The 24,978-nt window shown below is 33.7% G+C and overlaps 1 protein-coding gene and 1 long non-coding RNA gene across 2 annotated transcripts; one reads left to right on the forward strand and one right to left on the reverse strand.

The window, feature by feature from the left end:
• Positions 1-3,465: 3,465 nt before the first annotated feature.
• Positions 3,466-24,521, reverse strand: LOC144963635 (contactin-associated protein-like 2). Its single transcript, XM_078897614.1, has 6 exons — positions 24,351-24,521; positions 22,914-23,048; positions 19,394-19,589; positions 6,707-6,906; positions 4,508-4,563; positions 3,466-3,631 (listed from the first exon to the last, which is right to left on the reverse strand). Exons 1-6 carry the CDS (start codon positions 24,436-24,438, stop codon positions 3,617-3,619), a joined length of 690 nt encoding a protein of 229 aa, XP_078753740.1. The 5' UTR covers positions 24,439-24,521; the 3' UTR covers positions 3,466-3,616.
• On the forward strand, positions 8,411-13,358 carry LOC144971255 (uncharacterized). The gene is made up of 3 exons (XR_013645104.1): positions 8,411-8,662; positions 9,558-9,662; positions 11,795-13,358. It is a non-coding gene; the product is annotated as an uncharacterized LOC144971255 (long non-coding RNA).
• Positions 24,522-24,978: the final 457 nt, after the last annotated feature.

The following is a 24,978-nucleotide window of genomic DNA, read 5'->3' on the forward strand; positions in this document are numbered from 1 at the left end:
GTGTGTTCGAGGAAATCGTGCTGGAGTGTTTATACAAATAAGTCATTAACATTGAAAAATAAGTCATCGAACTCAGTCAATGACATAAAACACTTCTAAAGAGAAGAAAAAAACCGCAAGCACACACACACACACACACACACACACACACACACACACACACACACAAACTTTCACATTGTGAATAAAACGCATGAAGACAAACAGTCAAAATGACACCGTATAATAATAATATATAAAGAGAATACTCTAAAAAGATAGGTGCGATTAGAAATGTGATGGTAATAATGATAATAACAATAATAATAATAATAATAATAATAATAATAATAATAATAATAATAATAATAATAATAATAATAATAATAATAATAATATTTATATAGCGCCTTTCGTCGAAACCTCAAAGCGCTTTTAAAAAAATAGATTCAAATACAATTCAACCAAAGTATCAAAACAATTAAGAGCATAAAAGGGCATCAATACATCATCAATATAAATGTCACATACAATACATTTAAAATTCAATTAAGTAAATATTTCCCGAAAAGATATGTTTTCAGGGCTTTTTTGAAAATGTCTATTGAGCTCGAGAATCTCACAGATTGAGGGAGATCATTCCAAATCGTGGGTCCGAATTTCATAAGAGACCTATCACCAAAATACTTAAGTACGTATGGTTGGAGTAAGTGTTGAATGTAAAGAGGGACAGAGACTCATATACACCAAGGCAGATAAGGGCTATTTTATATTCAATTCTAGCCCGGACTGGCAGCCAGTGGAGGATTCGAAGCATGTCCTTTGTATCATCGTAATGAGATTTCCCCAGGACTAATAGTAAAATATTATGCTGAAGGTGCTGGTGGCGATGACAATGGCAATCATTGATAACTGTAGTAGTTACAATGATGAGACCAATGACGATGGGATTAATTTGTGTTGATTTTGGAAATGGACGAATATGATCCGTTACACGATGATAACGATGGCTAATGAGGATGATGATGTTGATGATAATATTGAAGAATACTGGGTAGTGTAAATGTAGCTGCTCGAAGCTGGAAGAAATAAATGATAACGTGAAGTTGAATGTAAGCTTCAATTTAATTACAAAAACAGTTTCGCCCATTGACGGTACTTAACACTGCTTGACTTTTATGACAAGACGTCTGAAATCAAATCGGATTGCTCTTCTCTTTCAAAGTTGGTACCGTCAATGGGCGTATCTGTTTTTGTAATTAAATTGAAGCTTACATTCAACTTCACGTTATTATTTATTATGATAATATTGATGAGGATGAGGTTGGCGACAATAATAACAATGAAGAGGATGACTATAGTGACAGCAATGACTCTGGTAAGAATGACAATGAAATGACTGAATACAATGATGAAGGTGAAGACCAGATTATAATAATACAGTCATGTACATAGACTACATAAATAAAGCACACACAATGATAGATTGAGTCGGATTGCCCTTCTCTCTCAAAGGTTGTAAAAAAGGAATAAGTAAATTTGTCTCCGATTTCATTAACAATTATTTTCGCAAAGTTACTTTTAACTTTAAACGATGAAAATTCAGAAAAGTGAGTGAGGGCAATTAATAAATAATCCTTTGGTGGCCATGAATACAAATCCAACGTTTTAGTTTTGGGTCAAATTGTCATTCAAGCAGAAGGAGAAAGATACAAATTATGGTGAATAGAAGTACTAATACCATTCCATTACGTTACAAATAACTAATAATCTTACTTGTATTTTTTAAACTGGTTTACTCTCTCTACATATCAGAAATTTCTATATTCAGATGAAGCCGAATTAATCCCTGAAGAACTAAGAAAAACGGCAGTGCCCTCCGTACTAAAGTCACAACAAGATCTTGACAGCCTCAAACTTTGGCCCAGGACCGTGACCAATGGAAACAATTAACAACATGGGTGGAGAGAGCAGCCAACCCATCGAGGTTTTCACAAAAATCTGTAACTGAATCACACACTTTCAAATGTCATTCAGAACTGCGAGCTTACTACTACTACTACTACTACTAATACTATTCTACTCAACTACACTAACTAAACTAAATACTACCAGCTATACTATCTACAAACTACTACTACACTACTTCTACTACTACTATACACATTACTACTTACTACTACTACTACTACTACTACTACTACTAATACTATACTACTACTACTACTACTTACATACTACTACTACTACTACTACTACACTACTACTACTACTACTACTTATACTACTACTACTACTACTACTACTACTACTACTACTACTACTATACTACTACTACTACTACTACTACTACTACTACTACTACTACTACTACTACTACTATACTACTACTACTACTACTACTACTACTACTACTACTACTACTACTACTATACTACTACTACTACTACTACTACACTACACTACACACTACTCTACTACTATACTACTACACTACTACTACACTACTACATATCTACTACTACTACTACTACTACTGCTGACCTACTGCTACTGCTACTGCTACTATACTACTACTACCACTACCACTACCACTACCACTACTACTACTACTACTACTACTACTACTACCACTATCACTACTACTACTACTACTACTACTACTACTACTACTACTACTACTACTACTACTACTACTACTACTAATCAACTGTCTTTTACACCTTATTTCAAACCATTCAAATGTGCGAAAATGTTCTGCGATCTTTGAATAACATTTTTATTTAACGCGTTCAAAGCATTATTCAACGATTACATATTTACTAAGAAATGATAGGGTTTTCCAATGAGAGGGGTGGAATATTATACGATTCTTACACGCATCCCTTTTGGAATCCCGGACGTGTTTCCAACCGCTGCTCGAGCTTGCGACTGCGCGTTGGGAACAAAGTTCGAATTCCAAAAAGCACGAGTGTAAGAAATATTTTATTCTACCCTTCAATCAATTCCGATTTTGTCATCTTTGAATTAAAGACATGTTCATAAACACTTAAATAATACTTCTTTTAAAGAATCTTATTTTTTAGTGAAACTCAACTATTTATAATCTGAGGTCACAAATTATTATACTAAACATGATATCACTACGCGTTACTATTTAGGGAGAGGGATGGAATAATATGTGACCCCTTGTCTCAAAACGGTAATATGTCGGGATGGATCAGATGCTAAAAAGTCAAATTATAGTTAGTCTGGTCAAAAATATGAAACGTTGGAATTTAGCACAGTAAAATATGATATTCCTTCTCCTCTATAAAGCAAACAAACTCAACTTAAGCATGGTATTTCTAGCCACAAATTCCATTTTCAGCATCTTAATCATCCCGATTTAATACCGTTTAGGGACGAGGGGTCACATATGGTGTATGAAACAATGAATGAAGTGCTTTAACAAAAGTAACAAATAAAAACACGTTCAAAGTAATATTCAGTAGACAGCAATTCCTCCTCGAACTTGGATGGAGACCATGCATTGTTCTCTCGGTGACAAAAGAAGACACTGAAATTCTTCCTGTGAGATGTTGGTCCAATCTGACTGTAAATGACCTTCGAACATGGGGGGCAATTTGCAGCATGGTCAATGCTTATTAGTCTGCAAAGAAATATTGGATTTATAAGTGTTAAGTACGGTCAATGGGCGGATAGGTGGCAATGATCGTGGACAATTCTGGTCCCGACGTTGTATTCTTGGGTAAGGCACTTTACATAACTCAGATGTGAATGACTACATGGCTTAAGGTAGTGAAAGAAATTATAAGAGTGTGATTACAAAATGGACGACCAACAGGCGTATGATATTGTATTCACCCTCTCCTTACCTGCCATTTTCAGAATTTTCCACAAAACTTCACACCCACCCAACACAAAAATAGACATTTCTTACTCACACAGAATAGCAACAAGCACATTCTATACATATTATGTATTGTTCGACACTATGAACTCTATCATAGAATGTCATGTTTTTATAGCCATAACAAAAAGATATGAAATCTGGATGAGGAAAGTGACGGTTGCATCGTAACAAATGTGACGATTTTCCAATAGGTGATAAGGAGAGGGTTAAATGAATATATGGTTCCATTTGATCTGCTGGCCGAATAAATGAAACAGTGTGAAGAGCATTGAACATTGTAAATGGGCGGAAATGAGCGTTTTCAATTTTCATTTTAAAAAAAGATAAAAAATGCTAAGCTGCCAGTGGTTATGGACTTAAAGGTAGCAAGAAATCGCTATTGTTCATTTCACAGTCTAGAAACCGGGATAAACTCCGGCTACGTGAGATAACTAAATGTGAAGGACCACAATATGATTCTTCAACAAAACTTAACTCCCTAAAAAAGTGTATCTTTTTTAAAAAATGGGTTTACGGCGCTTGCAACACATTTAGGTCATATCAAAGTGTATCTTAAACAAATTTCATTAGTGTTTGAATTAAGATAGAAATCACCAGATTGCATCAACATACCTGCATGCCAAAACAAAACAGTGGTCCGATTGTATAGTTGCCTCGACTGAACCTGCCTGTATTAAATTAATGATAGTTGAAAAAATTAAATAAAAGATGCATTGTATGAAACAATGAGAGCTAAAATTATAATGGTTAATTATTCTTTACAATGTTCTTGAAATATTTCAATGATGTTAAAACATGAATATTTTAGGGAACAAAAGTGTGGTCTCAAAAACAAAAACAAAAACAAAATTGGTTCCAATCTCATTGGAAGTACAAAACCACTCTTCTGAAGGACCGGATACACACCTTGTGTTATTGATCTTCTGGTTTCAGAGTGATGGCTAAATATATGCTGGGCGTCAATAAGGATCCTCCATCCCTGATCTTTTACGCCCGGTAACCCAAAAAATCTTCCTGTACATCTTGTTAGTAAAATAGTTATGGTACTTCATGATTCAATATGTAACCTGTTCGTTAGTAGTCCTCCAAAGGACTGGTTACCTGTACACTTTCAATGAATTTGGAACGGGAAGAATATAAGGTGTGACGTCATGAATTCCCTGCTCTATTGATTTCTGTTTTCAGACCAACGTCTCAATCTAGTGTTACGTTAGGTATATACAGATGATGAAAAGTGAATTTAGATTTTAATGATCATACTTATCTATCTTTCTTCTTAGCTTCTTGAGTATATATTTTCTTTCTCCTTAATCAAACAAAATACAGATGAAAATCTCATTCATATTTCTGGCTAGAATTTCAATTTTCACCGTTTAAACTGTTTCTACCTGTGTGAACTTATTGGCAGCTCTTCAAACCCAAATTGTTATGGGCTCTTTGTGTTCATAGAAATACTCTCAAATCGACGGAGAATATTTCGATAATCTATGTTGAATCTTTCTTTTTGATTTCTCAAAAGCTTTCTTATTTCATTTTTTTACTCCATAAATTTAAATAACAATCTATTTATTTCCTTTAATCTAGTCAACGGGATAGAAATAGTCTGCTTTTATAGACTAATTTGGAAATGCCAAAGGTTTTGATTATGTTAATTTCTCTCATCAGAGAAAGGTCCCTTTTTCCCATAATTTTAGCATTTACTTTATGTTTTCAATTTTATGAATACAACAATTTTTTTTTCAGTTGATGCAATTTTGACACTGAGTATTACTCCTAATATTTGCTAACTCTACAATTTGAATGTCTAACATTGTTTCTTTTCTAAAGTTTTGATATTTGCGCCATTTCATAATTTTAGATGTACTTTAATTCAAAGTGAGTCTAGAGACCATCGAAAACTCATTGATTCTCCCCAACACATCTTTAAAATATTTGTTATCCTTTTGAAAAAAAGATTGTATCATCAGCATCTTCTTTAATTCTAAACCTTGTGTTTTCAATTTGTATTCCTTGAATGTTTTTCTATTGTCTTAGTTTAGATGCCATTATTTCTACATCTCGAATAAAAATGAAAGGAGATATCGGACAGCCTTTTTTAACATCTCTTTTCATATGAAAATCGCTTGATATATGCCCTCATTCTTTACGCATACCTTTATTTAAAATTGAGAATAGCGATCATTCAACCGTTGAAATAATCCCCAAAATCATAATAATCAAATTTTAAAAACAAGAAAGCTGTTGATATAGTATCAAAAGCCTTTTAATAATCAATCGATAACATCAACGAGGATGAGTTTAATTATTTTTTTTCCTCGAGGACGAGAAACGCATGCGCACAACCAACATGACGTTCACTTTTCCGCCGGTGACGTCACAGACTATGGGTGACGTCCAATCAAGGGACTCCACTCTTCCGCTAATCTCATTCCCTATCGGAGGCACGGGGCCTTACGAACACATCTGTTAAGAAAAGAAGTTGTGTATCACAAATATGGCTGAGTCCTTGGAAAATAGCTCTTGATTCACCTTCCCTCATCGCACTAAGGTGTTAAATGAGTACCTGGCCGTTCACAGTGTTATCTCTGTCGGAAATAAAAAGGCAACGATACCAAACATGTGTCATGTCTCCTCCTACATGTTAAGTGTTGCTCGATACCACATGTAGAGAGCCTTGAACACATTTAGTAAATATTGAGCTTTGTAAATGCTCTATTTTGTGTTGTTGTTTTTTTAAAAAAATGATTATTTTAAAAACACATAACCCTCCATACAGCCATCCTTTCCATTGATTCAACCACTTTATCTCACCCATATTCCCTACTTCAAAGGCGTACATGGGTAAATCACCCATATCGGTTATTTGACCCTCATCCGTACGCCAGATTCTATCGTTGGCATCGCAGTTACATTTGAACTCCTGGTTGTTTCCACAACCCATCACGCCGCAATCACAGGGTTGAGAGGATGATGTTCCTCCAGGAAAGTATTCCGCCTTTGTAACTTTGTCTCTGTAACAAATAAAAGGTGATTGAAAACACTCATTCATTTCAAATGTACTTGAGCTTGTATTCTTATTGTGATATTCCTCGAAAGAATATTTAAAAAAAAACTGATTGTGGTTATAATTATAGATATTATTACTATGAACAATAATTATGATAATAATAGCGATAATGTCAAATAAAATGATGATGATAAAGATTGTGATGATGATAATGATGATGATAATGATGATGATGATGATGATGATGATGATGACGATAATAATTATAATAAAAAAATAAATAAAACAATAATAATAATAATAGTAATAATAATAATAATAATAATAATAATAATAATAATATAATAATAATAATAATAATAATAATAACAATAATAATAATAATAACAATAATAATAATAATACTAATAATACTAATATAATAATACTATAACTACTAATAATAATAATAATATAATAATAATAATAATAATAATAATAATAATAATAATAATATATAATAATAATAATAATAATAATAATAATAATAATAATAATAATAATAATAATAATAATAATAATAATAATAATAATAATAATAAAATAATAATAATAATAATAATAATAATAATAATAATAATATAAAACAATAATAATAATAATAATAATAGTAATATAATAAAATAATAATAATAATAATAATAATAATAATAATAATAATAATAATAATAATAATAATAATAATAATAATATATAACAATAATAATAATAATAATAATAATAATAATAATAATTAATATAATAATAATAATAAATAATAATAATAATAATAATGATAATAAATAATTAATAATGTAAATAATAATAATAATAATAATAATAATAATAATAATAATAATAATAATAATAAAATAATAATAATAATAATAATAATATAAAATAATAATAATAATAATAATAATAATAATAATAATAATAATAATAATAATAATAATAATAATAATAATAATAATAATAATAAATAATAATAATAATATAATAATAATAATAATAATAATAATAATAATAATAATAATAATAATAATAAAATAATAATAATAATAATTATAATTATAATAATAATAACAATAAATAATTATATTAATAATGATAATAATAATAATAATAATAATAATAATAATAATAATAATAATAATAATAATAATAATAATATTATTATTATTATTATTATTATTATTATTATGATAATGATAATAATAATAATAATAATAACAACAATAATAATAATAATAATAAAAATAATAATAATAATAATAATAATAATAATAATAATAATAATGATAATAATAATAATAATAATAATAATAATAATAATAATAATAATAATAATAATAATAATAATGGACCCTTACAGAGCGCACAGTATCCTCAACAATGAGGCTCCTGGCGCTTTAATTTACATCAACACACAACAATATAGATAGTATGCGGTTAAACAGCTGATCGGAGTGGAAGTTTACTTCCGGGTGGCAGAAAGCAATGGAAGGCAATGGCGTAGAATAGTAAAATATTAGTTTCTGTCGATAATCTTCCGTATTTTTCTGGTTCTAGACATAAATATTTTTTTTTAAATTTCCCGTTAATGATGTAGACACCTATGCCATTTGTGAACACGACTGGTGCCATAATCTTTTGGAACTACAGCCAGTCTCATCGTTTGATGTAGCGAACTACCTCGTCACGACCACAAGTTTCTGTCTACTCGGTCTACACATTTCACGGTAAGTCTGTATTATTTAATCGTTTCCCTATGCTATACCTATACTATGTTACACCATCTACGGCTAATTGTAAGATTTATTCTCAAAAAATCACAGAAGACAGATATGTCGAACCTGACACGGAAATATTAATATGATATGACCTGCTTCACGAGTCGTGATCATCTTAGTGTCTTAGTCTTAGTCTTAGTCTTCGAGTCTTAGTAAGTTTAGTCTAAGTCAGTCTAAGTAGTGGATCAATGAGTCTGTGTGGTTACATTCAAATTTCAACTATTTTGCCTTTAAGGTGATGAATTCCTCCGAATTCACCAAAGATTATAAATAATAATTTAAATTAAAAACACCAGGGCAGGCAATGACTATGAAATCAATGTGATCCCGAGTCCAAATCTAAACTGATATAATACAGTAACAAAACACCATGCCCATAAGACTGTTTTAAAAGCCTAACCCCATTCCAAGGGACTGAGCTTGATCCCGAGTGAATTTATTTTTCTCATCCCACTCCCCTTATCAATCCAGCAGTGATTGGGTAGCTGAGTCTGTTAGATCTAGCGGAAAGTACTTTGACATAGACTAGAGTCCTATCTAAAGGGTAGCAATTGCTATGGTCCGTTTCGCGCTTTTCAAACCAGGTTAAACTTCGGCTCCATTGAATGACTACTTTTTTATTCGATATTTTACTCAATCCCCAAACTATATAATTTTTAGCCCCACGGCTGATGTTGAGTTATGGAATTGTGTCTCTCTGAATAATTCTAATAACCTTTCAGATGAGTACTCCACATTTCACAGCAAATTTAATTCACTGTTGTTAACTAAATGTGATAACAACAGTTTTTATCCTCGAGTTTCAATTAATAATATTACCACCATTGCCACATTTTTTTTTCAGGCTTACAGGGGACTGACTACTTAAAATCAGGCCTACAATGGATGGGTGACGGATGTAAAATGGGTTAAGCCTCCTAGCTGTGGGAAAGTGGTACTAGTTGCTAAGGTAACCCCCCCCCCCCCCCCCGTTTTCATCTCACTTCTATGATTATTATTACTGTTATTACATATTATTATTTTGATTTCTACATTTATTTATATTACTCCATGCAGGATTGATAATAAGATATAGAGGTTTTTAACATATGGCTATATTCTTTACAATGAATTTTCTTGAACTAGAATATGAATAACTTAAAAAAAAAAAAGAGATAAGAAACTTCTTTAATAGGTTCAAGTTCTACTATGGGAGACTCAGTCGAGTCCTTGGAAAAGCCTCTTTACTCACATTTGCTCAGTCAGTGTGTTCGGACATAAACGTTTAAATGGTTATGCGACTCATGGCAGTCCCGTTAACTCAGTTGGTAGAGCACCCATTTCACAATCATAGAGACCGAGATATATCCTAGATGAAGTTAAGACCCCACCCCCTCCCCTTTCTTTTTTTTGTACACCCAGCAGTAATTTGGCAATAGAAAAGTGCCCTATTCGAAGGTAACAAATTATTATTTTCACACTATAGAAACTGGGATGAAATCTGGCTCTATAGACCTAATGGTTCTGATGGACTACTTTCGGTGCTTGCGACACTATTAGGTCATTTTCAGCACAATTAAAAGCTGTTGCGAAATACGTAGTAAGAAAAATGGGCTTGGATCAAATACGGAGCAGAAGTAGATCAAAATTATTAATGTGCTTAGTTTTGAGATCGCCTAACAGTTCAATCCAGAGACGGAATACACTCAAATGTTTATGTTTGATTTAAGGGTTTTACTGCACTTGCGACGCATTTCAGCACCAGTAAAAAGGAATAAAATGGGATTGTAAAAATTTCCAGATTTACAATTAAAAGCACACAAGAAAAGTAAGACAAAGAGGAACAAATGTAGATTCCAAGAGAATGCTATCAGTGTACTAAGTCTGATAACACCCAAAAGTCTCATCCTGACACAAGCACAGGTCCCCCTAAGAGGAATACACTCAAACGTTCGCGTATTATTTTTTTATTATATTATATTAAGTTACGTTATGCCTTTTGCGCCGCAATATCATAAGATATCGTCGCCTAGGCATTCCACGAAGGAATATAGATAACTCATCAAACAAGATGTCTGATGTCAACGGGAATCACCCATGTTGTCCAAGTGAGCAAATTGGGGGTTAATAATCTTGCTCAAGGAAAAAAAACGAAAGTGCCTGAAGCGGGGCTCGAACCTGGGTCATCCGGATCACAGTGCAATGCCTTAACCACTCGGCCACTTCGCCCCCCATATTATATATACACACATATATATAATATAATAAAAAAATTTACGCGAAATGATTTACAAGACAAAGAAATTTTTTTTCCCAAAACCAACAATATTCATTTGACTGTTTCCCTCTCAGCCAATGACTCCGGCAGTCGAAAGGACAAAACCAAGTAATCTCATTCCAAGACAAGGACATAAAGAAACTTGGAAAACAATATAAGGGATAGAGGACATAGCATGACCTCTTGCCACCATGGGAAGTCAAAGACCCCACCCAGTCTATTGTTTATAAAATGTTAATTATAAATTTACAAAATAAATTTACATCCATTTGTCACCCTCTCATCTAAGGACAGGGGAAAAAAGCATGTAATCTTATTCCAAAACAAAGATAGAAAGCTACCTGAAAAGGAATACAGACATAGGGGGGTGAAGAAAGCAATAATGACCTTGCCCACAATGGAAGGTCAATGACCCCACACCCAGGGTAGAAAAATGAGAACTCAGTCAAGCATTCACCATCAAATTGCAAAAGCAACGGATAAAACAAATTTTTTAAAAAGTCATTACAGTACTTTATTTTCTTTATTGTGCTCCAACTTCATAAATATACAATGGATTTCTATTTATTTGCCAATTCAAAAATATTATTAGGTTTTGAATATTATTGCAGAACATATAATAATGGTAACAGAAGTAATACTACTACTACTAGTAGTTATACTCCAACTAGTACAATTTTTTCACAAACATTTCGGGCAAAAGTAAAAATTTAACAGATGTATTAGTCTAATGAAAAGAATGAAAAGGATTACAAAGGTATATAAAATCAAGCATTATTGGAAAAGAATGAATAAAAAGTCTGACTGCTTTCTTTTCGTTTCAGGTTCGCCATTCCCAAAAATTGGGTTATAGTGGACTCTGTGTGTCGACAAGTGCTTTCTGCTCAGCATCAAGATGGGAACCTGAAATGTCTGTCTTCACAATCCTGTAAAAGAAATACCAAGATTAAGTTAATATATAGAGCAAATAGTACATTATTGAACTACCACCTCTGGCGTCTATCGTGTCACTGGGAATTTTAATTTTAATATGTTTGAAAACAAAGAAAACTTAAGCCCCATTTCCTCAAATACGCAAGTCATTCATTTTACAGGTCAAAATAATTTTTTAAAAGTTTTTCTTTGACTTCAATTTCAAATGCCAATAGTGCCTGAACCTTATGATGAGTTCCAAAATGGTTTGGCATATTTATGTGGAAATCTATTCTTTTAAAAAAATAGAGTTGTGGATCACCATTGCTCCGTACAGCAAATGTTAAATATTTATCATCGAGCACAAAATTACTGGCAAACCTAAAAATTCTAAAACTATTTATTTACAAACTCTACAAGTAACACGCAAATATTTTAAAAACTAAATGTAATTCTATCACCTGTGGAATCAAAATATGTATGCTCAGAAAATCTGCTGTACTGTAATGTTCGGGCAATTATTGGCCTTCGCCAAAAAAAGAAACAAAAATAAGAACTGTATTTCCTACACCAGTATACAAAAAACACACATATATGTTTTCTCTACACGGGAAATTCCATTGAGTGTTACAAGCACTGCACCTAACCATCAACTTCTTGTAGATACTGCTAGCTATAACCAATAAAAATGGACAAACTTAGCCCATAATATTTTACATTTCTGGGAATGTTTGTTTTTTCTTTTATGCCATATAATTTATTATTTTTTTTATTTAATTTGTTGCCAGCGTGTGTATTTTGTACATACATAGGGAATACATGCTTCTGTAAAAAAACGTTTGATTGGTCATTCTGCTGATTTGTGCAGATTGCCTTTTACCACAATGAAATGACAATTGGCTTGTAAAAATAACATGTAGACTATAATATTAATATATTCGTTTAGCTTAAGCCGCATAATTTAAATTTAAGGTTAATAAAACATTTCCTCCCAGATCTTAATAATTGAGGAATAAATCAATATGGGTGAACTCATTTAATTCTATCTATCTCATCATAAGAACACTTTGTCACTACGTTGTGTGGCCTTGAGAAAGTCACCTCAGCCCTAGCTCAGTTTGTGGCGCTGTGTTGCGGCAATGCCTGGGTTATTTCAGTCTCCCTTTAGAATAGACTCCAAAGACAAATTTTCCCTAGAGGTGAATAAAGAGAATCTATATTTTTAAAATTTGTTACGCTATAGTCAAAGACAAAAAACCTTCAGAATTTTCTAATTGTGTATGAACTATCCTAAAAGGCAACCTATCCATAGCATAGAAGGACATGCTCACAATAGTATTAATTTCATTGTCCTCAAATTTAATGGATCTTCCTCTTTTATTAATTGTCATTGCCCATTCATTAAATAAAACAAAATTAATCAAATAAAACAAAATTAATCAACATAATAAAGACAAAGCTTTTGATTCAAATGAAGTGATGTTTTTTGTTCAGTTATTTATTATCTCTGAAGTTAAAAGTCTTATAACTCAACCATGTAAGCTTTTGTACAGTCTGGTTATTTGAAAAAAAACTTCTCTTGATGTCAGTTCTTGCACCAACAATTTGGACAAACTTTATATGTGCTCTATTCCCCTTTGTCTTATTACTTTCCTCATAGTCATAGATTTGTGTCTTAACTTTGCAATATGAAATATGATTTTGTGTCCTTTGTCTATTGTTATGTGCATAGATCTACAATCTTTTCACTCTCTATTCAACTTCCTTTCAACTGGCAATGCAATGACCTTAAAGTGTAATGAACGGCACAAACGTTGCTAACCTCACTTTTTACCCCCCCCCCCAAAAAAAAAAAATTGCTTGATTTGGACCTATTAAATTTTCTGAGAGCGAGATCTGCTTTTATATAGCGCATGCAATATCCACCCAAAGCACTCTACAAGATGTCCCAAGCCAACAGAAACATTAACATTAACATGTAGGAAGAGATATCATGCCTACATAAATATTGTTTTAAACAGATACAATCAATACACTTACATTTACATGGTCAATGATTGAGCTAGTTTCTCCAATTGTTGATTGTTCAACTAGAGCCGTTGCTGCCTGCAGTCATTGCGTTTGTTCCTATCTTTAAGACATGAGTAATGGTCTGTTTTTTTCTCTGCCCATGTCCAAGCTTTAACGTTGGAACCCAATCAGGATCAGTTTCATCCAGCAGTGATGCTGGCCCTCCTGTAAAGGCAAAAAATTGATTGTTGAAATATATTACGTCATTTCTTGCCTATTACAATCTGGTCCTGGTCCTTGTGTGGCTATGTGGTCTAGTGGTATGACACTCGATTTTGGATCGGAAGGTCAAGGGTTCGAGCCTCGCGCTCGGCGCATAGTTGAGTCCTTGGAAAAGGCTCTTTATTCACATGCTCTCACCGTACTCAGGTGTAAAATGAATACCTGGTCGTTTACAGCGTTTTCTTTGTCCGAAAAATTGTAGCGTCCCCTAAAAGGCGTCATGTCCCGTTCTACATGTTAAATGTTGCTGTTGACCAAGGACCCCTTGTAAAGCGCTTTGAGCACATTTAGTGGATATTGCGCTATAATATAAAGCTCAATTTTTTAATTATTTTTTTTTTACAATCCTTAAGCTTTCCGTTAAATTTACATCAAGCTTTGTCAAATTAGAACAAGGGTAGAACAATTATATAGTGCAATTTCCATTAAATGAAAATTTGTTCAAAGCGCTTTGCAATGGGTTTATAGCCAACAGCAAGACTTTACATGCAGGTCGAGACATGACGCTTGTTAGGCGATATTACATTTTTTCCGGAAAGAGACAATGCTGTTTAACAGGCCTGCATCTGCCCCCTGAAAAACTTGCCTGAAAATCCTCGAGCCGAAGCTTTTTCAATAACATGAGCAAAAATCCCCATTTCCCAGAATATTTTCTTAGAATTTTACCAATTCAATAGGCTGTTAAACAAAATGAAAAAGTATTTTAATTAATTTTTTGTTCCGGCAGAGCGAAATTGCCAGAAATGCCGGCAAATTTACAGGCCTATGTTAAAAGCCAGTTACCCAATATATGCCTGAGTATGGTGAGAGAATGTGAATAAAGTTCCTTTCCCAATGACTCAACTGCTCAGAACGGGTCTGGAACCCTAATCCTTCCAAAATGACGGTGATAACTATACCACATAGCTGCAATGAAAGTATCGGGATCCCAAAGGACAATTTTTTTTAATTGAAATTATTTTATTATTATTATTGTCATATTTGGGGAAAATTCCATATGAAGGCCCTAATTCAATGACTATACGAAACATTATAACTAATAATCCTCACCTTGAGTTAAAATAATTTCTAACTATGAAAATTATGAAAAGTTATTTTAGTGGATTGATAGAGGTCAATTGTTTCTTTCTTTGGATTAAAATTTAAAATAATAATAATAATAATATTTATTTTTGTCAGTAAAAAAATAACCATTACTATCATTATAAACTGACACTGGCAATCACTAAGCAGCGTGTTAAACTTCTGTCAAAAACTAGCATTTACATGTCCAACAGCGGTGTAGAAAAGCAGTTTGTTACTTTACAATACACCACCGACGGAGGAACGGAAAAAAAAAACTTAAGAAAAACGCAACCTTACTTTTAATATTTCTTCAAATGGAGAACATGTTTTAAAAATGCACAATAAAATAATCTTGACAAAGCATAAGTTATAAACTGGAACATTATAATTCTAAAATGAATGACCAGAACAACAGTGAAAGACTTCCTCATCTCATAAAGCTTGAAAACGAAAGTAGCCCTATCACTATCGGTAATGAGGCATTTGGTTTTGATTTTGATTTAGAGTAAGTTGCACGAGAAATGCATGAAATATTCATGGTCCTATCTGATAACTAAACACAACAAATAAAAGATCATCCATCCGGACCGTGTATGGACCAAAAAAATTAAAATGATTCCTTCTAGACCGCCTACAGACTACAGATTACATCTGAGTCTGAGATGAGTCAGATGATTTCTCCAACTTCGGAGTTTCGCATAGAAAAGTCACATCGGTGAAAAATCTCTCCGTAGATTTTGTTAGACCACCGAGTTTGAAATTTTTGATTTGATTTCTCTTCCATAAAAAAGAAAAAAACACATATTTACTAAATCATAAACTTGCAACGTCAGAAATTAAGGCAAGGACCTTGGTCGGTTGCCGCCAACTCCGTGACATGCTATGGCCCACAATGGCTACATGATGATGTTGGAGCGAAGTAAACTTGCTTTGTTCACAATAATTAAAATTAATTCATATCGTATATATAATATTTAAGATTTTAATTTATCCATCAATTCTTACCTTTAACAAAATGATCATTGCAAACTCGGTGGCTGCAAGTTAGATTTGAGTTTGAGCCATCGCCAAATCCCTTTCTTCTGATCGCTGCCATAACCGCTGTACTGTCTCCGCTGGGTTAAATTTATTATTTTTGGGTCCTTCGTCTTCCTAATGGATGGGAACCTGAACATTTTGACTCCATCTCGACCCTGTCTTCTAGTGCATCCGATGATTATGCAGTTATTTGGCATTTTGTCACGTTTAAAAAATTGGACAAGAGCTTGTTTCACATCAATGTTTACAAGCCAGCCAAGTTCTTTTGCCATCCGGAACTAAAGTAGGTCATTGCGTGACGTCATCAGCATTCTATCTATAGAAAGTTCATGACATCAAAAAAGAAATTTTTTCAGGGATTTCTTGAAAACAGACAATGATTTGGATTCTCGGATGCTCTGTGGAATGGTGCTCTATCTATCTATCTATCTATCTATCTATCTATCTATCTATCTATCTATCTATCTATCTATCTATCTATCTATCTATCTATCTATCTATACATCTATCTATCTATCTATCTATCTATCTGTCTATCTATCAATCTATCTATACATCTATCTATCTATCTATCTATCTATCTATCTATCTATCTATCTATCTATCTATTTATCTATCTATCTATCTATCTATCTATCTATCTATCTATCTATCTATCTATCTATCTATCTATCTATCTGTCTATCTATCTATCTATACATCTATCTATCTATCTGTCTATCTATCTATCTATCTATCTATCTATCTATCTATCTATCTATCTATCTATCTATCTATCTATCTATCTATCTATTTATCTATCTATTTATCTATCTATCTATCTATCTATCTATCTATCTATCTATCTATCTATCTATCTATCTATGCATCTATCTATCTATCTATCTATCTATCTATCTATACATTTATCTATCTGTCTATCTATCTGTCTATCTATCTGTCTATCTATCTATCTATCTATCTATCTATCTATCTATCTATCTATCTATACACCTATCTATCTATCTATCTATCTATCTATCTATCTATCTATCTATCTATCTATCTATATATATATCTATCTATCTATCTATCTATCTATCTTTCTATATATCTATAAATCTATCTATCTATCTGTCTATCTATCTATCTGCTGTCCAATGTTTGTGCCACAGTCACCGAAACTAAAACAAACAAGCAAGAAAAATATGTAGGACTAACGGAAAATAATTTCAAAACAAGATACAACCTCCACACCTCAACATTTAGAAACACTAACAAAAAACATCCACAAAACACATTTGGAAATTAAAAGACAACAAACTAGACCACAGCGTTTCATGGAAAATTATATCTAAAGCAACAGGATACACACCAACATCAAAACAATGTAGCTTATGCCTGGAAGAGAAATATACTATAATCAAACACGCTCATGAAGCCACACTCAACTCGAAAAATGAGATGTACAATACTTGTCCACATCGCCGGAAGTCCTTACTAATCAACTACAAACCTACGGAACCACTTCAACAGGCAACAACACACAACAAATCAAACTCATATATATATATCCTTTCTTTAAAAAAATATAGCATTGTGGAGAACATTGTGCTTATTTGAGTCAATAAAAAAATGATACGGCGCACAACTCTACTGAAAGATTTGAAAATTAGAAATGTATTTTTTACAGATAGATAAACAGATAACTTGATTTCCTTTTATAATTTAAAGTCAGTTTGAATGTTCGTTGAGTCACACAGATATCATTAAATACGTACCGACGATACTGACACTCTAAAAATCAACCAATTTTGTCACTGTAAAAAGTTGTCAGCTTGCGTCATCTATTTATGACATCAAGTGTTATTATTACTTCCGTTGTGTTGTTGATTTAGTGGTGATCAGAGTTGTTATGTAGTAGTATGTTCTAATTGCGTGTATGTTTGTGTGTGTGTGTGTGTGTGTGTATGTGTGTGTTGTGTGTGGTGTATAATGTGTGTGTGTGTTGGCATTTTTCAGCAAATCGTGGCATTCATAGTGATATTATTCACTTGATCACATGAAGGTATTCGGATTTACTCAAATTTTAAACAAGTTTCACCGATTAACAACGTCAACTAATATTACTGCTGATATTACGGTCGTTTTTATGCCATCGATGTGATAATTATTGCCCTGGGAAATATTTAATTAAACGTTGTCGGCAAACTGTCAATTGTATCTTGCTAGCTTCTAGCCCGAACAAACTTGATATTTTTTGCGTCTGCTTCAGATTTTTATTTGACCTCACATACGCACGTTAGGTAAAGGGGAGACATTCCGAAAGCTCCTACATCCCCATTATTCTTTCAATTTGTATTTTCACCGTAGATCTTTTGTCAGGCGTTTATTTATTCAATTTGTCATCATAAAGAAGCATTTAAAAAACTCTAGAACAAATCTTGATAGATTTGTGAAAGTTTAAAATTTCCTAATTTGACCATTTTTTTTATTGCAAAGCAGTCCGAGGGTTTTTTTTTCTATTAGGGTTAGCCATAATGCTAGGGTGTTTATTTTCCTATTAGGGTTAGTTAAAGGTAGTCTAGGTTTTACTTCTTCTTGGGGTTAGTTGAGGGAATATTATTTAAGTTGTTTCACTTTGTAGGAGCTTTCGGAAGGCCTCCCAAGTCAAGCGTGGTAAAGACTTGTGACTTATTGATATTGATATCTACTGACTGATAAACTAAAATCATGCTGAATAAAGCATGGCAGCGACGACAAGCACATCGATTAAAATGTGCATCTAATCGTAATCAAGCTAATCAAGAAAATGATTCAGGCAATATCGAATGAAAATAGTTTTTTTTGCGGGCCTTTTACTAGTATATATTAAATATATATATATATATTATATATATATATATAAACATATATGTATATATACATATCTCACCGCACTCAGGTGTAAAATAAATTCCTGACTGACGGACGTTGTATTTGTCAGAAATAATATGTCATAATGCCTTACATGTGTTTGTCTCGTCCCAAATGTTAAGTGTTGCTGCTAGTTTGGGCCCCGGTGTGAAGCGTTTTGAACAAATTTAATGAACTTTGGGCTAGATACACCAAAGCTCAAGTTTATCTTAATGGCAAACCTTTTGATAAATGTGGTATACAATTCCTCCCCGAACCGTCCACTAGTGATTTTAGCTTGATAGCAACCCCACCGAACATGCTGAGAACATTGAAATGAGAGGTCAACAATCGTCTTCACTTGTTCAAATGCGATTCTGTAGTTGAGAACAATTGTGCCGTCCTTTGCAACAAGAGTAGTGACTTCTTTGTCGTGCTCTGTAAATATTCAAAGTTTCAAAGTTTATTTAATCTTAGGTTTTCGCCAATAATTCATACAATTTAATGACAACATAAATGAAAGTAGGAAAAGAAAGGTAAATGGAACCAAGAAATTATAAAATGATACCATTAATAACTACAAAAATACAATAACTGTTATACCACCACCACAATAATAATATAATAATAATAATAATAATAATAATAATAATAATAATAAAAATAATAATAATAATATAGTAATAATAATAATAATAATAATAGTAATAATAATTATAAACAGAAGCACAACAGCAATAATATCTAGTATAGATTTTGTAAATGAGGACCACGCTTATACTCCATTCATTTACAATAAAGAAGATAGGAATTATATCATGGGAATTCTGTTTCGGATAATAACGTTATTGACATTCAATTTTAGTAATACTAGGTGTAACAAAATACTTTGGTCTGGGTGATCCTCGTTCACTCGGGGAAATTCCAACATAAATAGCCCATCTCCTTTCGATCTTATTTAACACATTTCTATCGCTAATTAAAGTTCTAGAAGAGTGGAATTTTGCCAACATTGCCGTCATTTATCAAGGGCAATAGAAACGATCCTAAAGGTAGAGACGTATTAGTTTAACGTATTATTAGGTAGAATTACAGAATTAATTCTCAGAGACAAAATAATGAATCTTTTAGAATATCACAAAAATTTAAGTAATTTTCCGTATTGATTCTAGAGTGAAACACCCCTGTGTACTTCAATTAGTCCATGTCAAATATATATATATATATATATATATATATATATATATATATATATTATATATATATATATATATATATATATAATCTTCCAGATGTCTAACGCCTAATTTTCTCATCGTTGTCCGATATTGGGGGAGTGTGAGCGACGCCGGCGGAATAGGGTTTTCTTTCATATAGATAGTACGCAGATGACGTCACTCAGGCCTTTGTTATTGTTTTTGCCATCCGCGTTTGTGAGTTGTTCTCACTAAACTATTAACCAGACTATAAAAGTTCATGGTTACACAGAGTTTGTGTGTTGGTCCGTTCTACTTCCGGATGGCAATGTTGTGAACTCCTTGGCCAAGCGCATTCTATCTATAGATAGAATGCGCTTGGCCAAGGAGTTCACAACATTGCCATCCGGAAGTATAAAGATAGATAGAATGCGCTTGGCCAAGGTGTTCACAACATTGCCATCCAGAAGTATAACGGATATACACACAAACTCTGTGTAACCATGAACTTTTATAGTCTGGTTAATACAGTTTAGTGAGAACAACTCACAAACGCGGATGGCAAAAACAATAACAAAGGCCTGAGTGACGTCATCTGCATACTATCTATAGGTGTGAGGTTTGCATCCTTCGATAGGGGAGGTAATTAACAGGTAGATAACCACGCCCCTCGCACAATTTGTCATCATGTAAACAATGGCAGTGATTGGTAGACACAGCAAAATACACAGGTTTACTATTGATGGTATGTGTTAAGTAAAATACGCACTGTTCTCCGCTTGATCAGTAGAATCAGCACAGAAAACTATGTGTAAACTTAAACGTTTTTAATATGATCGAGAAAACTATGTGATAACTAGTCACACATTTGTCAATATAAAAACGATCAGATGGAGGGGGAATTCGTTCACGTTATTGTTTATAAACTACCAACTATGTTTGTCCGAGCACGTGTGAAGGTGTGTCACACATTCCCTGTTTTGATTGGTAAAAAATATACTGGTTAATTGCGTGTCCACCCAGTTGTCACGTGGTAGTTGCCGTATGCCGGTGAATGCCATATGGATATTTGTGATCCATCGTCTCAAAACGGTATTATGTCGGAACGAACCATATGTTTAAAATGCCAAATTAAATGTTAAACTGGTCAAAAATATAAATTGTTGGTAAAAGCACCCTAAAATATGGTATCCATTCTCCTCAATAAAACATACAAACTCAACACAAGTCTGATATTTCTGGCTATAAATTCAATTTTCAACATCTTAACCAACCCGACTTAATACCGTTTTGAGGCGGAGGGTGACATTTTCCCTTGTGACAATGAGTTCCCGGATAAAGGCCGTTACGGAAATTGTGAAGGTATTGGCTCAAAAAGGACGCGTATAGGCGAATGAACTGCATGACATGGAAACAATATGGCTTTATGTGGCCTGCTATGGGAATCAATGAACCTCTGAAGGGTATTGAGCATGCATGGTAAATTCCTGTAAAAGCTCTGTATAAAAGTTCATAATATCTGTTTGAAACAAAAATGCTCATGTTCTTTTGACCAATTTATAAATGTGTTTCTTCATATAAACGAATGTGACTTATTAAGATTGTTTCAATACCGCATCATGTATACGGGCATTGAAAGGCTAGTTAGCCTTTTAGAGGGGGTCCGGAAAGTTCAGTTGGTAGAGCACTCGCTTCAAACGTAAAGGGACCGAGAACGATCCCAAGTGCAGACGATATTTATCTGACCCTCTGTCAATCCAGCAGTGATGGGTAGCTGGGTCTGTTAGATTTGGAGGAAAGGACTTTGCTACAGTCCCTTTTACGCCATAGAAAACGGAATGAACTCTGGCTCCACGGGCCGCATGGCTCTGAAGGACTAATTTTTGTGAGCCTTGTATAAGATGAGATACCCATAGGGAATGAGATTAGCGGAAGAGTAGCGTCCCTTGATTGGACGTCACCTTACAGAGAGAACGTCAATTTGGTTTTGAAGTGTCTCAAGCTGCTTTCACCGGAAGCTAGGACGAGAGACGCATGCGCACAAACAACAGGACGTTCTCTCTCTAATAACTTTCAGTCAGTGACGTCACATACTATAGGTGACGTCTAATCAAGGGACGCTACTCTTCCGCTAATCTCATTCCCTATGGGTATCTTTTCTTCTGGTTGTAAGCAAAATTATGATTTGATACATATAAATATAATTCAGAATCATATTTGTTTTTACTCAGACAATAATTATGTTAAACAATTAACATGGATCCAGACCAAATATCAATTTCCTGGACTCTATAAGTGCTATGAATTCACAATAACAGTACTTGACGAGATTCGAATTATAGCAACAAAGTGTTTAATGATATGTTGTCCACTTGACGCTATTAGGTTAAATAAATTATAATTTTCACAAAATTTTGATACATTTTTAATTGAAAAATATTGGTTTGTTGTTTTTTTTTCCAAGGGAAAAAAAGGGGGGGGGGGGGGGGTGGTTCAGAACTTGTGTATGCTTATTAACGAATTTCTCCAGTTTGTATTTTGTGGTATTCGTATATATATTAATTACCTATTACTGTAGTTCCCCCTTCTGCCATATCACATGAAACAGTTCCAGGAGGCAAACCGCCATCCCCATCAGGATCAACGTCAGCAATCGTGTCGACAGTCAGGCCGCGGGCTTTCCACTCTAAGCATGTTCGAGCTGTTGAACATAAAAGTAAAAAAGAAAATAGGTTTATATACTTACTTAAGCTGTTGAAGATTCTAAAAGTAAACGGTTTGATTTATATGCCTGAGCTGTTGAACGAGGTAAATGTAAAAGATTTGATTTATATAGACACTTCCGGTAAACATGGTGGATGTCCTTTTTCAGACCACTGTATCTAAGACTCAGTTTTATAGAATTTTAATCAGTTTTCTTCCTGCACGTTGCTCGGAAATGAGGAATTTACTCTGATAAGTAATAATGTATATTTGATTCAGAAAAGTGAGTGGAGCAGGCACTTATGTTGGTAACAACAAGATATGAAGTGAGTAGAAAAGTGCCAGAAGACAATAGAGAATAAACATTTTTCGCGGCGGTGGTGGGGTTTGAACCTGCGACCTTATTGGTACGACAACTCCGCCTGGCAGGTGAGAGCGTGGCTCTACGTGTGAGCTATCCACGAACACAAAAATATTCGTATCAAACCCAAGTCATTTCTAGATCCCTCTCTCACCCACTTCTGGAGACCGCCGATTTGTTCGCACACCACCATCGCGAAGTTATTTTGACCAGCAGTTAAGCTTAATAGCCAATATTCTTAACACAAACATATAACATAGAAACGATTGAGACATTGAGTATGCTCCGGTGTATGGGGTGAATTTTTAATTCAGAAAAGTGAGTGAAGCAGGCGCTTATGTTGGTAACAACAAAATATGAAGTGAGTAGAAAAGTGCCAGAAGACAATAGAGAATAAACATTTTTTTGCGGCGGTGGTGGGGTTTGAACCTGCGACCTTATTGGTACGACAACTCCGCCTGGCAGGTGAGAGCTTGGCTCAACCGTGTGAGCTATCCACGAACACAAAAATATTCGTATCAAACCCAAGTCATTTCTAGATCCCTCTCTCACCCACTTCTGGAGACCGCCGATTCGTTCGCACACCACCATCGCGAAGTTATTTTAACCAGCAGTTAAGCTTAATAGCCAATATAAACAAACATATAACATAGAAACGATTGAGACATTGAGTATGCTCGGTGTATGGGGTGAATTTTTAATTCAGAAAAGTGAGTGGAGCAGGCACTTATGTTGGTAACAACAAGATATGAAGTATATATATGTATATATATCCTTCTCATATATATATTTATAAACTAAACACTTCTCGGTTGAGTGATTCCACAATATTATTCTGAGTCTTATCTAAAACACAACAACCGTCATCATTATCTGTATTATCATTTTGCTGCTTCATCTTCTACTTGAAGCTTGAATTCTTCTATTTTCGTCTCTTACCCAATGGAGAGCATGAAAAAGTGTGACAATCCATCGATTCCCTGGATTCCCCTACACAAGGGATTGTAAGGTTACCATGAGTGTTCATATCACACGTTCTGGTCCGATTCCGTTTGCCTCCACCACAGGTTACTGAACAGTCTGTCCATTCTCTCCAAGACAGCCAATTACCTGGAACTAAAATGATGTCATTGTGTTTGTACGGTGACAATGCCAAAATTACTGTAAATCGGTACGCGATCTTGTGTCTGCGATTCTATACTACTTCACACAACGCAGACTGTGATAAATACGACGGTATATTATCTATATTCATTGTCCTACCTCATTTGGTTATTTCCTCCTACAACGTTGTTTCGTCCATCCGTTGGTATTTTGATGGAATCTTCAGGGAGGTATTCTGTAAAGTAGTGTCCGGGAGAAATGCTGTTGTGTTCAGTTGGCGTTAATGCTGTTTCGGATGGAGGTTTGTTGCGCATGCATGTGTGCGTGTGTGTGTGTGTGTGTGTGTGTGTGTGTGTTTGTGTGTGTACTGATTGTGGTGTGATGTTTGGGGGTGGTAGGGGGGAGGCTCTGGGGTTATGGATGTTTCGTTGGGTTGTGTAATGTGTATTGGACAGTAAGTATT

This window comes from Berghia stephanieae, chromosome 1, assembly GCF_034508935.2.
Source record: "Berghia stephanieae isolate SIO BIC M18660-M18661 chromosome 1, UCSD_Bste_1.3, whole genome shotgun sequence".
In the NCBI taxonomy this organism is placed as follows: Eukaryota; Metazoa; Mollusca; class Gastropoda; order Nudibranchia; family Aeolidiidae; genus Berghia; species Berghia stephanieae.